Source organism: Epinephelus moara, chromosome 2 (assembly GCF_006386435.1).
Source record: "Epinephelus moara isolate mb chromosome 2, YSFRI_EMoa_1.0, whole genome shotgun sequence".
Lineage (NCBI taxonomy): Eukaryota > Metazoa > Chordata > Actinopteri > Perciformes > Serranidae > Epinephelus > Epinephelus moara.
Genome location: NC_065507.1, coordinates 32,266,790 through 32,282,572, shown reverse-complemented (window position 1 = coordinate 32,282,572; position 15,783 = coordinate 32,266,790). Strand labels below are relative to the sequence as shown.

At 40.3% G+C, this 15,783-nt stretch overlaps 1 protein-coding gene across 8 annotated transcripts in view; it reads right to left on the bottom strand.

Annotated features, from left to right (window-relative positions):
• nectin1b (nectin cell adhesion molecule 1b) overlaps positions 1-15,783 on the bottom strand; it is a 181,293-nt gene that overhangs the window by 81,714 nt on the left and 83,796 nt on the right. Inside the window, exon 6 of one of the 8 annotated variants that reach the window (XM_050064914.1) lies at positions 10,312-14,561. The exons of the other annotated variants lie outside the window; for them this stretch is intronic. Within the exon in view, the coding sequence (XP_049920871.1) occupies positions 14,056-14,561 (506 nt within the window). The 3' untranslated portion in view covers positions 10,312-14,055. Of the gene's footprint in view, positions 1-10,311; positions 14,562-15,783 lie in introns of those variants that run through there. 8 annotated transcript variants of the gene reach the window in all.

Below are 15,783 nucleotides of genomic sequence, written 5' to 3'. Positions count from 1 at the left end.
TTAGTTTGTTTGCATTTTTGCATACATCAGCTTTTCAAGGATGGAGTTGCAAAGAGCACTGTAATCTAATCAATGGCTGGCGCTGCATATGCATTTGTAGCCGATTAGGAGATTTATTTTTGTTAGCAGTAATGCCGAACCTTCAAAGTCCAGAGTTTGGGGGTCAAAGCCCTGAAGTCCACAACTACAGATTCCCTGAGACATGAAGCAGTGTAAGATGTGGAACTTTGGACTCAATTAAATATTCTCTGATGACCTCTGGTGCCCAAAGATAATTGAGTGGTTAAGTCAGCCGCCGCTGCAGCTACCTGTGTGTGTCCCTCCTGGCGTATAATCAGATCCCACTGCTTCTTTTTCTCAACTGCCTCCACATCTCTGTCTGCCTGTCTCATTTCCAACTGTGGTAAAAAAAAATATCCAGTCTAAAAACCGCTGCTCTTTTAACAACTAATCACATTTAAATTTTAATTGGCACAGTTCACATTTTTGAGGGGGGTGTAGCCTGCAGTGTGAAACATTGACAGTCAGAGGTGACTGTGGATTTTGCGAACATCAAAAGTGAAAAACTGTGTGAAGTGCGCACAGCATTGTGTGGTGCACTAAAACAAAGAATACCAGAAGTAGTGAGGCAAGCGATCTAATACTGACGTGTCAAGTTTTCTCTATCTCTGCCATTAAGTAGATCATTTATATTCTTTACTTTAGACTCTTTAGTTTTGAATAATCTCACTCTGTGATATTTCTCCCCAGAGTCCAATTTAATTTGGACATAAAGGTCACTTTACCGTGAATTGGACAGATAACGCAGGTGTGTTTAGACTTAAAAATCTTGCATAGTGCAGTTTACCAGTTTGAATCTCTATACAACGCTCTGGCATTATTTGTTTTGAGTTGAGGACTCAGTGCTGTAATGACTGGACAGTGCAGCCTCGGCCTGGTGGCTCTGCTGATGAGGATTGTTTCTGACAAAGGGTCATTGGCTCTGCATGACGACTGACATGCCTGTATGTGCTGATGGGCTGCCTCCTCTGGCACTGTTAGTCTAAATGTAGACTGGCACTGACACTAATGTACACTGATAAAGCTGTGAGAGTCAATAGTCAGGGAAGAGAGTGTGGGGGTGGGAGACAGTGGCTTCTTAATTTACCCCATTTGTCCCATTTGTCAGGCGCTGGAACTCACATTGTGAATGTGGACGGGAGAGCTCTCCATACAGTCAGCTGGTTCAGTGATTCTTAACAGGTGAAGGTTCATTTCATGGCAAGCTTAATGTCTGGGGGCCAGGGAAACTTTAATTTCAACTGACATAATGATGCTGAGTGAGATTTGACTCACCCTGTGATGCATTTTCTCTCCCAGTGAGAGCAGCGGATTCATGCATGATGATCACCAAGCAAGGACACTGGCTAATATGTGGGTTTAGCCCAGGGACAGTATTTCTTATAGAGATTTGTCAATACAGGCTGTGAAGGACCTAATTAATCCTTCTGTTGAAGGGAAAAAGTGGTATTGTTAATTTACAAAATCCTTGAATAAAAAAACAGTGCATTCATTGGTGTTAAAGAGCATGTTGAATGTTATTCCTCATCATCTTAACAATCTGCATCACACTGGAACCCATTCGCTAGGAATATGTCTGACTAATAATAACGGCAATGGCAAATCAGTATGTATAGCTTCATATTTCACCACAATTATTTTTTTATGGTCCAGTGTGAAGGATTTAGTGGGATATATTAGCAGAAATGGAATATAGTATAACAAGTATGTTTTCTTTAGCATATAATCACCTGAAAATAAGAATCTTGTTTTTCAAATGAGCTGTTTATATCAACGCAGGGAACAGTTCCTTGTCTATAGAGATCGCCATATTGCACCGCCATGTTTCTGCAGTAGCCCAGAAGGAATGCACCAAACACCAGCTCTAGATGGGGCCATTCGTGTTTTCGCATAAAGCCCCTCCGCATCAGGAGCCTCAGAAAAACACATTTTTTCAAAAGATATTTTGAGAGCTTTTTGCCTTTAATCGATAGGACAGTTGTTAGCGTGACAGAGGGAAAGGGATGACATGCAACAAAGTGCCACAGGGCAGAATCAAACCCACAGCTGCTGCAGCAAGGCCTTTGTACATGGGGTGCCTGTTCCACCAGGTGAGCTGATTGGCACCCCCAAAACACAAAGCTTTTAATGTGACACTGCTTTCTTTTGTGTTTTTTATTGGTATAAATCATGATTCTGGTGAATTCTGGATAATTTGGATAATTCTGCTCCTGGTAAAAACCTCCACAACAAAGAACACTAAATCCCCCCTAAATCTTACACCCTTGACCTTAAACTGAAGTCAAATTAAATCAATAAATACATGTAGTGTGCCCTCAGAAAATCACAGTATCTTCACTTAAAAATGATCAGGCTAATGACGTACATCATCACAGGAAATTATTTTTGCGGAGGTCAACTGGAGGCAATTTCTTTTTTAAAATCAAAATTATTATAATTATTTTTTAATGCATTTATTAACACAATGGTCTGAATTTGCACCAAAATTATCAAAAATTATGTCACAAATCAGAGAAAAAGGAACATTCTGTGCCTGTACTTTATTATAGCTGGGCACATGACGAACAGTATATGGTGCCTGTGTGCATTAACATCATGGGGACCAAAATTAGAAGGTTAAATCACGTCCTTGAAATCTATCTTTCTGTTCCTGCAGCCACGCCTAGTCTCTGTGTAATTGAGGATTTCAGGGAGACTGTCAGTCCCAATCTGTTTTATCATCCTGCTCCTTCAGGAATTAGTATTCAAAGAGATTTTAATTTTAGCCTGAGACAAGACAGGACTTTGCCTTGGACGAAGAATTTTCAGTAACCTTTTTACCACAAATATGCACAGCAAGTGCTGCAAATTCATTCATTTATGTTCTTACTGAAATAAAAAATGAGCAGTCATACTGTTATTCAAGGGTTATTGTGCATCTGAGGTCAGGCAGGCTCAGTGCAGAAAAAGCATCGGTCAACAAAGGGATGAAGGGTATGCACACTAACTTTCTCTCTGTGCCTCTTAAACCCACACACAGACACACTTATACACTTAACACACACACACACACACAGACACACACACAACTTCTTTGACGCTGGGTAAATGGTCACAGGGACAGAGTATTCCCAGCAGGACTTTGTAGATGAGGGTTGTCAGCACTTTTCTCACCAGAGGGTTTAGGCCTTTCGTTCTGCTCTGGGATGGCTGAGTTTAATTGGAGAACGCTAATGCGCAGCTGGATAGCAGAGCTGCTCATGCCATGACTGGCTCTGAAAATGGGAGGGCGTGAAAGCAGGGGCTGGTGTGTGTCTGTGTGTGTGTGTGTCTACACCAGCTACTGCAGGCATCCCTCAAGATGCCAACAAATTTATTCATGGGATCCGAGCAGTTTGTTTATGAGCCGTCTCATTTACAAAATAATAGGCAATAATAATTTCAGCAGATTGATCCTGGGTTAATCCAAATAATTGCCAATTCATTATAATTTCACATTTTCTGGAAATAGAATTGACTTGTTCTGTCTATCAGCGGGGTGTAAACTGCATGCCCAATCGATCAGGTTATATGCGAAACGTGTTTTATCAAACAGACGCAAAACTGAGCAAACAATGTCGGAAAATATTCTGCACAATGGAAAACAAATTGGAAAACGTGTAACTATCTCACTGCATGATTGTGTCACATTTAAATGCTGGGAGAGGACTCTAAAGAATTAAAATGGTATAAATAACAGTGTGTCAGGACGAGTCAATATACAACATAAAAGCTCTATCTGGGAATTAATTATTTCTGGGTTGCTCCTATAAACAACTTTCTTTCAGTTAGTAGATGGTCCATGGAGTCTAATGTGTTTTTGTGTTTTATGACTGTTTTCACTATTTTATGGACCAATTATCAAAGAGATTAGTTCTGACAGACTCACCGAAGAGAAAAGCAATTCATTGATCTATGTAAATATTACTCAACTCTTCAGACAGATTGCTTTCACTCTATAATTGCAAAGAAAGTTTTGAAACACAAAGAATCTGTGCCTGTCATGGAGACTGGCTTGAATTTACTATCGTGCATGATTTGTGATGAAGAGTCAGTCTGTATTTCAGTGCCATTTTCATTGGAAACCTCAGCAAGAAAAAACACGCACTCTCTATTTTTAATGGATTTTCATCACCCTACTGTTTTAGATCGTTTCCATAAAAAACAGGAAATCTCTGGTTCACACTAAGTACAGTAATAAATATGGTGGTTGTGTAGACATGTAGAGCCTTGTTTCAGCTTTGTACCAGGTTGGTATTATGATAATGCTGTTAAGAGAGAGTAATGAACATAAAGGTTAAAATCTAAACACTGAAGATACTTTTTTAAACATCCTTTGAATCTGTTTTTGTTTCAAGTCTGGAGTGGTTTAAAAGCTTCCTCCACCTTTAAGCTCCCAGGGATGGTGCGTCACAGTGGAGAGCAGAGGTACAACACTCCTGGGACTCAGGTTAAGTCCCAGTAGAAGTGTCTTTAGTTTAGGAGGAGGAGGAGGAGGAGGAGGGGGAGCGGGGGGATGTCCTTGTTGCTGAGCAAGCCTGCTGGTAGGTCAGTTCAGATGACATGAACTTCCATATGCAGCATGTTCTCCTGCGAAAAGACTTTGTAAGCTGCCACAGAGACTTTATGAGCATCAGAGATATGTGGTAGTTAAAGGGGCGGCTCACCACAAAAAAACAAAAACAAAACAAAACTTTTCCTGAATGAAATGATAAACACAAGATAGCCTGTGGTAAAGGGACAGTTCACCCCAAAACCTTACCTGCTATTTATCAGTCTAGATCGTTACGGTGTGAGTTGCCGAGTGTTGGAGATACGGGCCATAGAGATGTCTGCCTTCTCCTCAGCATAATGGAACTCAATATCACTCGGCTTGTGGTGCACAAAGAGGCAGACGAATACATTTGAAAAACTCAACAGCAACGTCTCTTTCCAGATACCATGACCCGGTTATTCAAGATAATCCACAGACCTTGTTGCAGTTTAATGTAGGAACTATTTTCTTTCTACCAAACTACACCCGCTAATCATATCACTGCACAGAAGGCTAAGCTGTAGCATTAGCTAGCTCAGTGGTGCTAGGTGAGCTAGCAGTCGATCAACACTTCCCTCTGCGCCATGATATGGTTCGCTGGTGTAGTTTAATAAGAAGAAACTAGTTCCGAAATGAAACTGCTCACAACAAGGTCTGTGGATTATCTTGAGTACCTGGATCATGGTTTCTGTAAAGAGACATTGTTGTTAGGTTTTTTCAATTATACATTTTTTGGTGGTTTGAGCACCACAAGCCAAATGCCACCTACGGCCGATATCTCCAATACTTGGCATCTCACACCAAAACAATCTAGATCGATAAGTAGCACTACAGGTAAGAGGAAAAATATGTCTTTTGATTTTGGGGTGAACTGTCCCTTTAACACAAGGTTGGTAAGGACAGTGGTACACATAATGAAAGGGAGGCCAACACAATAACACAAAAAGCCAAAGTCTGTTATGATTTTTAAATGTCTTGTGTTTGTCATTGTTTTCATTTCCCTGAGCTATGGGCTCAGGAGTCAGGTGTACACGCTGTATTCACAGGCGGTATGTGAAGCATACACAGGCACTGAAAAGGGCCTAAACAGATGACAAATACCTAATCAGCTCTGAACAGGGCAGCAACACTCAGCCAGGTGTTGCCGTTAGTGTTTCAATAATACTTGTGATCTATTCATTTAAAATAGTCATTGTTTTATTGTGTGCATTCAGTCAGCTGCAGCGTCACGGAGCAAAAGCAGCTCATTGTTGAGAGCAATTTAAGGGGGATGAAAAGAACAGATCTCGCCCCGTGCTGTGAATGTACATTTTTCTTAGTTCATTTCACTGGTTTGGTCATGGCAGGAAGATTTCTCCAAATTATGTGCCTTGTTTTTTGGATGGCGCTCCAAGTGAAACATGTGTCGACTTTAGTCGCGCCACTCGTTGCCTGAGAGACAAAATCTGAGAGGACATGAATAAAAAAACTGAGAGTGAAAATGCAGAAAATGGAGTTTCAGGACTTTGATCAGAGGACCAATAAAAATACCACAAGTGAGGGGGAAAATATCTGTAGCCACTTTCCTGATCATTATCATGGAGCTGCAGCTTTATTTGGAGTGGCATCAGGACTCAGGACAAAGTAGCAGTATGGAATGGCTGACATTACAATTTCTAAGTTAAATGATGATAATGTGTTTTGCATAAATGGTGAAACGTTTCATGAGTAGGACTCACAGTTGCACACTCCTGAGAAATGAAGTGTCATATGAACTCAGTGACAGGTAGGCCAAAAAACACATAATTGTGTTCCAACAGTGGCTGGAACCCTAACAATAAAAATACTTAAAAGTTATGTCTTCTAACTTGGCTAGTTAATAATAGGTTTGTGGTCAACTTTCAAACTGAACTCATATTTGAAAGAAAGGTTATACAGTTGTACAGCCTAACAAAGCCACTAACAAGACTGCAGACTCTACGGCCAAATCCCAATACACCGCTTTCCCTACAACTTAACCCTTATGCTTCCATTTTGTGTGTTCATGTTTAGGGGTAGGGTGCCCCAGTTACTGTTTAAATAGAGGAATAGGGCAATGTGTACAGGCTATGTGGCCCTCTGAATGGATGTTTTTCAGAGGCAGAAGCAACAAAAGAAACCAACAAATGTATTTTTGTTATTAATAGATGTAAAAAAAAATATGATAAGCACTGAATTATCTTGGTTTAATGTCATTTTAATGTTTTGGTCCTTTTCTTTATGCAAGCATAACAAAATCTGGATGGCTAACTAGCTAGCTAGCTAACGTTACATTGTTGTTGCTGATATTTCCATGTCACATTCCTGTCTTTAATGGCATGTGATGCCCAGAAATTTAACTAAAGTCCAGCAGTAAGGTTGCTGCATTTGTTAACACTCCTCTAATATCAGTGCAGACTGGCCATAAATGTATAAAAAGAAAGCACATGAAGCCAGAAATGTTCAGCGGCATCATATATCTACCCGGATGTTCGGCACCTTTTCCACATCCTTGGGTCTAGGAGCAAGAATACTAGAGACTTCTGGTAGCTCTGGTTGAGGGCTACTCTTACTTAAATGGGGATAAAATGATTCAATCATTCATCTTTGCAAGACTTTCCAATTGTTATCGGACAGAATGGACCAAATCCTGCTTGTGAAACAACATTTAAAGGGGGCTGATTTACAGACGTCTCTTTCAAACAGTGTCAGTCCATTGGAAAAAGTATTTCTGGGCCCCATTGCACCACGTGACGGACTCAGAGGTTGTAATTCCACTGTCTGGCCACTATGAAAACTGGATTCAAAGACTGGCACACTTCCTGGGGGCCTCAGACTGGCAGAGTAGGTAGGAACAAAGGTTGCTAACGTGAGCCTACAAAGCACTGATAGTGGCCTGGTGATGAAGCAATACTCTTTTTAATTTGTGTGATCGATGGATAGTGTTAAACCTAAATTGTGAATGAATCGTGAGCGTCCATGCGTTTCTATCTACATCAGATAAATGGCTGTCATTGTGATAATACCATAATTGCATCTGTTTAGGTTAACACCACTGAAGACAAATCAGGATGGTAAAGTGCTGTCCCATTTCATAGGGAAAGACGTTAACAACTGCCCCTTATTATTCTTCTCTGAGGGGCAAAGCAGCACTCACACACCAGGGGCAGCAGTAAAAATAAGAAATGGGATTGGGCCTTAGTCTTGTTAAACAACAAGTCACCTCTGGGCACATTATCTTTTCACTTATTCCTTAAAACCCATATTTTATCTTTTAACATATCTAAAGTACATTAACTTTTGGAGGCACTTATAAAAAAAAATGTAATTAGACATCTTTAAAACATTTTCCTGATGGTGTAGTTGATTAACCTGAGCTGATAAAATGCATCTTAAATACTTTGCAGGGCTGAGGGCTGCAGGAGCGACTGTATTACCGTCGCCTTGGTGGAGTGTAAAATTAAAATCGTCGTCATTACACCTCTGAGGATGCTTAACATAAGAGTAAGAGCGTCTTTTACAGTAACACATTTTTTATTATGGACAACCCCATGTGACCTCAAACTGTACACATTGAAAACAGATAGAAAACAAGAGCAAAGGAATACATATTTAAGCCATTGAAGCCATGAACAATCTGTTTATCAAAAAAAGGTTATTAGAAATAACTATGCATTAACATACCATGGTGACAAAACAAAGCACTTTTTAGTTTTTCTGCAGGCTGTGACACAGGTTAGGTTGCTGGGTCTCTTTTGACAACAACAACAACAATACTTACTGAGCGAACATTTCATAATGTAACGTACACAGGAGAGTCCACTGAATAGAGATCTGAAATTTTCAACACCAGTCATCTGATGTTTCCCCCTCTTTTATATCAGTATGTGGTTCTGTATACAAACCGGCCTCAAAGCTACAAGCTAGTGCAGCAAAAAGCCATCTCACTGATCAATGAGTAAAACTCTCCCTCTGTATCCAGCCCAATGAATTGCTCATGCATATACAGTATGTCCATTAACCATTTAATCGCTGTAGTTTAATGACTCGTGGTATTGGTTGTCTGTGTGCTTTCCTTGAAGCCATTTGGATTGATACATTTTTTCCAATTCCTAGCTTATCGACAGCTCGACTATTCACAGTGGCAAAGAGTTTCTTCCAACGCAAGCTACCAATCCAGAGGTTAGTGAGCAATTGTGGCCTATAAAATCAAAACGACTGTTAAAAGGAACTTGTATTTGAATAGCAATGTGATTCAAAAGAAAAGTGTTATGAAACTCATCAACTCATGGGGCTGCATTGTGACTACTGGAGGCCTACTCCACTCCAAATACAATACTTATTAGCACCAAGAAATATGAGAATTATAAGCCTTAAAACTTAGTGATCTAAAATAAAAAAAATCATAGCAGGCACAGTGAGATCATTTCTCAATATTCTCCACAGTGATTGTTGTCTTTAATGCTGCGTAGCTGCAATTTGTATTCTGTGATTTTACACTGTGTTGAATGGAGTGGCATCACATAAGAGGCGCTTTAACAAACCCGCTTTTGAATTTACGGCCCATGGAGGAACATATTTTAAAACAAAAATCCAGCCATATTTCATCCTGAGAGTACTTTGATAGAGGAAATGTTGTAGAATTCCACTCGCGGCTCTGTTAGGAGGGGGAAAAAACTGATGGCCATGCATGTTAAAAGCCTATGTGCCATCAAAGCCCCTTGGGCTACAAAGGGCTCTTTTAGCAAATGGATGGCAACAGCTGCAAACTCTGGGCTGTTCTTAATGTGCACGGTGCAGATGTCTGCACTTGAGTCCCACAGTCTGAGACAGATCTGTCTGGCTCTACACTGGGCCTCTCTCATCATATCACTGTAGCTTCATTAAGCACTGAACTTAGTACCAACATCTGCCTGACAGTTTTTGCTCTCCAATTAAAAGAAGAAAAAACACTAAAAGGTACAGTAATAACCATGGTAGACCCTTGTTTTATACTGCATACATCCCTTTATCTATGTTGGGTTTACCTCATGACAAACGATTACTACACTGTGACCCTTTCTGCGTTTTTAAATGACCTTCTCTCAGTGACGGAGGCTGTTTTGGCAACGAAAATGTTGTAAATCTTTTAAAATACCTTCCACACCTGCAATATATATATACTGTCTCATTGTATTGCTTTACTTTTGCTCATCAGATTCATCTCATGCTCAGGCATGATGCTCAGACATGAAGACCAGAGCAAACAATGGAAGGAAGCGTGGATGCATCCCAAGAGATATTCATCCTGTGTTAGCACTTCAGCTGCTTATGTAGCCTTTTAATTCTGAAAACCAGATCGACAATGAAGAGAAAATTGGCTGTTGCTCTGTCTTAAACTGCGGCTCTGTCTAATAGCTGGATGGGAACAGAGCAACACCAGGGTTTAAATATTGACCTAACATGATCTGCACTTGTTAAGGAGAAGTTTATTTGCAGAACAAACCTCTTGAGTCTTACACTTGAGGCTCAGAGGAAGTGACGAAGCTGAAAAGCAAATAAGCACCTGCACGAGGCGACAGCGATACATTACTGATCAAAGCTATTGGGCAAGTGCTGCAATTACCAAAATCAATACACAGTGCTAAGAAATGTGTTGCAGACTACAACCATATTCAATCAGATAACACGCATCTATCCAATCAGTGAACTGGGACAGAACATTGTTGACTATTGAACTCATTTAATGCTTAAAACAAATACAAGTTACTTCACTGGGTCATCACAATTGAACAAGAGATTTTTTTTTTCATATTTGTAACACCCTCAGAAATATACATTCACATGGCTGCATACAGACAATTTCTCTCTTTTGATTTTTCTTTCAATAACATTAAATCGACAAACTGTATGCATCACCCCTTTGTATGACAGTGAAGCCGCTAGTGGCATATCAAAAACGTACCGGAGGAGCATTTCTATGCGGGACTTTGGAAATAAGCTATGCATCAACTTCATCTACCCATCATCGAGTCTCTATGTTTGCGATCAAAATAGGTATATTTTACATGAACAGGGTCCCTACGCAGTTGTCCCTAAATAAATCCCAACTATAATCTCAACCGTATGTACAGTATTTACAGTGGAATGTTGAACATACTGAATACAAAAAGTAGATTAGGATGGAATGAAGTTACAGTCAGTATTACAAAATAGAAACTCATAACACCCCGACAACATGAAGACAATGTTTACATCTACCAGTATACAGAATGCCGACTCCGATCTGAAAGGTTTTTCTTTCTCCAACGTGACTGAGAAGCAAGTGTGGCAGTGGTTTCATAATGGATGCAGAAATAAAGTGAAATGAAACCTCAAAGTTGTGCTTTAAAAAGGGGGGTAGGGTTGATCTTTGCTTTGGGCCAAAGTTACATTTTTTAATTTAAATTTAATCTCTTCTCACAAGATGAGCGTTTCAATTGTTGTGCTTTGAGAAGTCGGCGATGTGCGACTAAGTTGCAAAAGTTTCATCTCTTAAGGACTTAAAACTACCCAGTAATGACTGGGAAAAAAAGTGCTGTGTCACCATTAAGCCATCATTAAACTTTCAAATGGTAATGAATGCAGCTTTTAAGAGATCAGTTGATTTAAAGATCAAGTACAGACACATTGGTAGTATTGTGCTGGAGCTCAGATGGAATCACATGCCCACTACACTAACTACGATTCACTGCAAGTGAAGAACCAGCATTTGTCTGATATGAAGTTTGCAGTCCATGTCATATTTCAATATTACTCATTATGTTATTCTACGGCATAAATAACTTAAACGATGGAGCAGCAACTGTTCAGACTACCTCATGTCTCCCGACTCTGATAGGCACTGAATGCGAGAAGAAAAGATAGAAATATGTTTTTCACACGTTTGTTTCTATTATGCAAACTGTGGATTTAAAAAAAGTTACAGCAAAGCAGTTCACCTGCAGGTGAACAATAAACTAAAGGCAATAAAGTGTGATTTGCTTTTGCAATTTTAGCAACCCTGTGACTGTCATTTAGTTTTCACACTATCTGTTGCAACCTCAGGTGTGTTCTCAAACGGTTGTAGATACACTGAAGAAAAAACAGAAATAAGGCTGTAAGAAGTGAAACTGAATTAAACTGAAATCAACAAAAAATGAAACTAAACTGAAAATCAACAGACTTTTAATAAGAACATGATATTCCCCACTTTGTAATGTCAATTTGTCTTGAAAATGCAATATATAAATTGAGGCTCATGATTAACATGCTCATCTAAAAACATACAGTAGACAAGCATGGACTGTAAAACATTCACATCTCAGCTGAAAGAGAGATCTGCTCTCCTAGAGATGCTATTTTTTCATCTTTATTTATATATTTATATAGATATTTATATACTTTTTTTTAGTGTGTGTTAACTGCAACGTTGTTCCTGGGTACTGTGTGCCCATAAACTCAAACCTCTGTCAATACTGACAACACTGACAAAGTGTCGCCTTTTGAGCTGCAAATGAGGACATATGCACTGGAATTGATACAGAAAAAAAAGCATCGTACGCACATTCACTCCCAACACAAAAAACATGCATAAAATAAGGGTTAATATAGTATTTATATTGTTCAGAGCCAGTCAGATGTGTCATTTGTATCCACGGATTTACTCCTTTGCTTTTGTTTTATCTGATATTTCACATTGAACTTTTTTTTTTTGTTCGAAGCAAATGCATTTTGCGGATTGTGTAATGGACCTCAACGCTGAGGAGAGAAACAAGTCACTTGCTATGCTAGCATCCACTGGCACTTATTAACAGTGATTCAAAAAGCCAGGTATATATAATGCCTTCTGACAGCCCTACTGGCAGATTTTGATGGCAACATTAAGAGAAGGACAACCATTCATTCCTTTAAAATCCCCCAAACAGCTACCGAAATTCATTTTTGAAAGAAAAAGAAAAGATGAAAAAAAAAAACCAAAAAAAAAACATCATGAAAGCAGCAGGTGACTTTTTATACTCCAGCATGGCCACCATCATATTTTCAATTCCCTTTACATGTTAAAATGTTGTCTAAAAGCTTCTGTTGACATTTTCCTCCTATCCGTGTCCTTTGTGTCCATGGACGACTCCTCATAGAAAATGCTGTTGGTGTAAGCGAGGGAGGCTTAGGCCAATTCTTCAATACACAGTCACATAATTATAAGGAGAGACAGAGTCATTATTGGGAAACTCCCCGGACACTTTTCTCTGACATCCATTTGATAAAAGACAGGTTAGAACAAAACATAATTATGACAACTCAACACAAAAAAACAGACATTTCATTATAGTGGTAAGATTGAGAGCTCGCGTACACAGGTCAACCTGTTCAAGTCGAGTGACAATCGTGACATTTCAGAGCATGACTGAAGGTTTCTGTGGACACTGAGACTCACCGAACCTTCTCTGGACGTGATTGTGATGCACCACTGAAAAGTAGTAAATTGTTGCAGCCCTTCTCTCCCCTGTTATTCTGATTTACTGATGTGGAAGCTAATTTAATGTAATTGAAATTCTGGGCAAAAAAAAAGAGGAAACACTCAATATTTATCTGCCACATGGCTCAGTAGACTGACTCCCTCTCGGTGAAGAAACAAACCAAGCCTATAAACACAGGAGGGGGGTCAAGAAATACTAAGCATGTCTTTGGAAAACAGCAATAACACATCTGCTTTTAATGCTGTAAATATACAAAAATGAGTAATTTCATGGACACTAACCCCAGTGAGAAACAGGAGAAATGATACAGGTGCTGTATGTCTTTTTTTTTTTCCTTTCTCTGAAACATTTGACCACAGAATTACAAACACTTACAACTCCACCTGCGATTATGTCAAACATTTAACTTTCAATTCTCTGGTCACTTAAAAATCATACAAAAAGACATTATAAAAATAACAAAACGGCAATGGTATTAAAAAACAAAAACAAATCGCACATCCAGTGTAGGACTTTCACAAGTGTGCTCAGCAAAACCTCAACCTGCAGTCTCTTTTTATACATTTAATACATTTAGAACATGAAAAAATACACAAAAAAGAATATTACACCAGTATTAATCAACCAATCACCTCCCTGGACTCGTACGTCAGTGACAACGAGTCCATTTACATACCTTAGTTTGTATTCTTTGCCCATTCACCTGATGGAACTGATACCAATGTTGTCATGTTGAGAAGTTGGTGTTGCTAGCACTTTAAATAGACGCTTGATTTTCTAATTGAGATTAGTTGGATGGGGTCTGATGTGGGGGGAGTCAGGGGGAAGGGGGTACTAGGTTGACCAAAAGAGGAGTGGGACAGTGAAAGGTGCAGTGTGACGAATGGGAGGGCGGGGTTGTGATGGAGGTGAAGGGTGCAGTGGAATGCAGGTGGGGGACAAAGGGTTTGGTTTGGTTGTTGCATGCCACTACACATACCACTCTTTCTTAGAAATGACAGAGCCGTCGGTTTGAGAGATCATATCATCGGCTATCTCAGGTTCAGGGTCATACTGGAAAGCCAGAGTCCGCTCGTCATAATCTCGGCTCTCCCCTTCGTCCACAGTGAAATAGGGCCTCTTCAGGTCCTCTTGCTCTGCGTCAAAATCGCGCTCGCTCGCCTCAAACCCTCCGGGGCCACCGATCTGTGAGGGTTTCTTCTCGTCGTCCGAGTCGTCCGGGTACTGAAGGTTCTTGGGGATGGGAGGGTGGGCGGGCAGGCCGCCGGCCTTACTGTACCCATTACCAAACACGTGTTTCTTGGTGCTGTAGTCTCCTTTGAAGGTGCGCTGGCGGCGGCGCAGGAATACGAAGAGCAGTATGGCCGCCACGCCCAACAGGACGACTCCCCCCACAGCGCCCCCGATGGCGGCACCTGCATTGTGCTGCTCCTGCGGGATCTCATGGCCCGTAGGTGTCGGGTTGTTAGGGAATTCTGGGTAGGAAAAGACAGATGGAAGGGAGTGTGTCAGTGCTCTGGTGGGAGGAGGTGCATTTGTGCAGGTGCAGTTTTTTTTTTTTTTAGGAAAGATGAAGTCAGGGAGACAAGGACGGAAAAGCAAAGGGAAAAGGAAGGACCCCCAGCCCCATGACAACCCCCCCCACCCCCACCCCTGAGGAGCCATAGCGAGTGTGGCTCAGTCATTAACAGTCACATGCAGTTTCAGACAGAATTATGAAATAAACAGTCAGTCCAGTGCACAAAACCATCAGAGAATAAAATGACTGAAGAGATTAAAGTGAATGAACTTTGTCAGCATGCATTAACCATCATTTCTTTTCTGTTTAGAAGGCGGAAGAAAATGACACAATTTAATAAACCAACTGTGGAAGAATTAATTCACATGGCCTTTCAGTTAATACATTCAAAGTCAGCATATCGACAGTCAAAGTAAGCATATCGAATGATATACTGTTGTAAAGTCCAGCATAAAAAAGCAAAACATGACATATAACCATCTTCATCATCAGTGTAGCGGTAATGAAATGAAAGAGCACTGCCAGAGATGATTATCAGCAGCCAAGCATACACAGGCACGATGCATCAAGAGAGCTGATAAACATTCAGGCAGCAGAGCAGACAGCAAAAAAACTGAATATGCTTCCAGAGAAAAATCTATATTATTCAGTGAAGAGAAAAGTATCAAATGAGTCAAAGATGTGCTCTAATCTAGAGAACAGAGTGACAATGACTAATGGTGTGCTAGAGACAAACAATAACTAATATGCCAGAGTCTGAAGGCTGGGATTTTGCCTTGCAAGTACAAAAACAGATACCTTGTTTTAGATTCAAAGCGGCCATGATGGCAGCATATCTGCAGCTAAACTGAAACATCACATTCATTCCACCATTTTAGAGAGCCTCCTCGCAGGAAGATAACAATGCTCATGACAAGCGCGGTTGTTGCTTACAGTAAATCTAAGTGTTGAAAACGAAGTCCCTTACATACATGTCTTCACTTAAAAAAATAAACTGTGCAAAGCTCCTTGAAACGCAGAGACAGAAGACACATCCATCTGAAACGTGATCAAAGCCTGAAGGCGCACAGGTAGTGCTTGTCTAAACCAGCACAGCAGAGGCACCTTTAACTTCAATGGCAAATGCTGCATCCTCAGCAGAGAGGAGGTGGTGATGGTGGTGGTGGAGATGGGGGGGG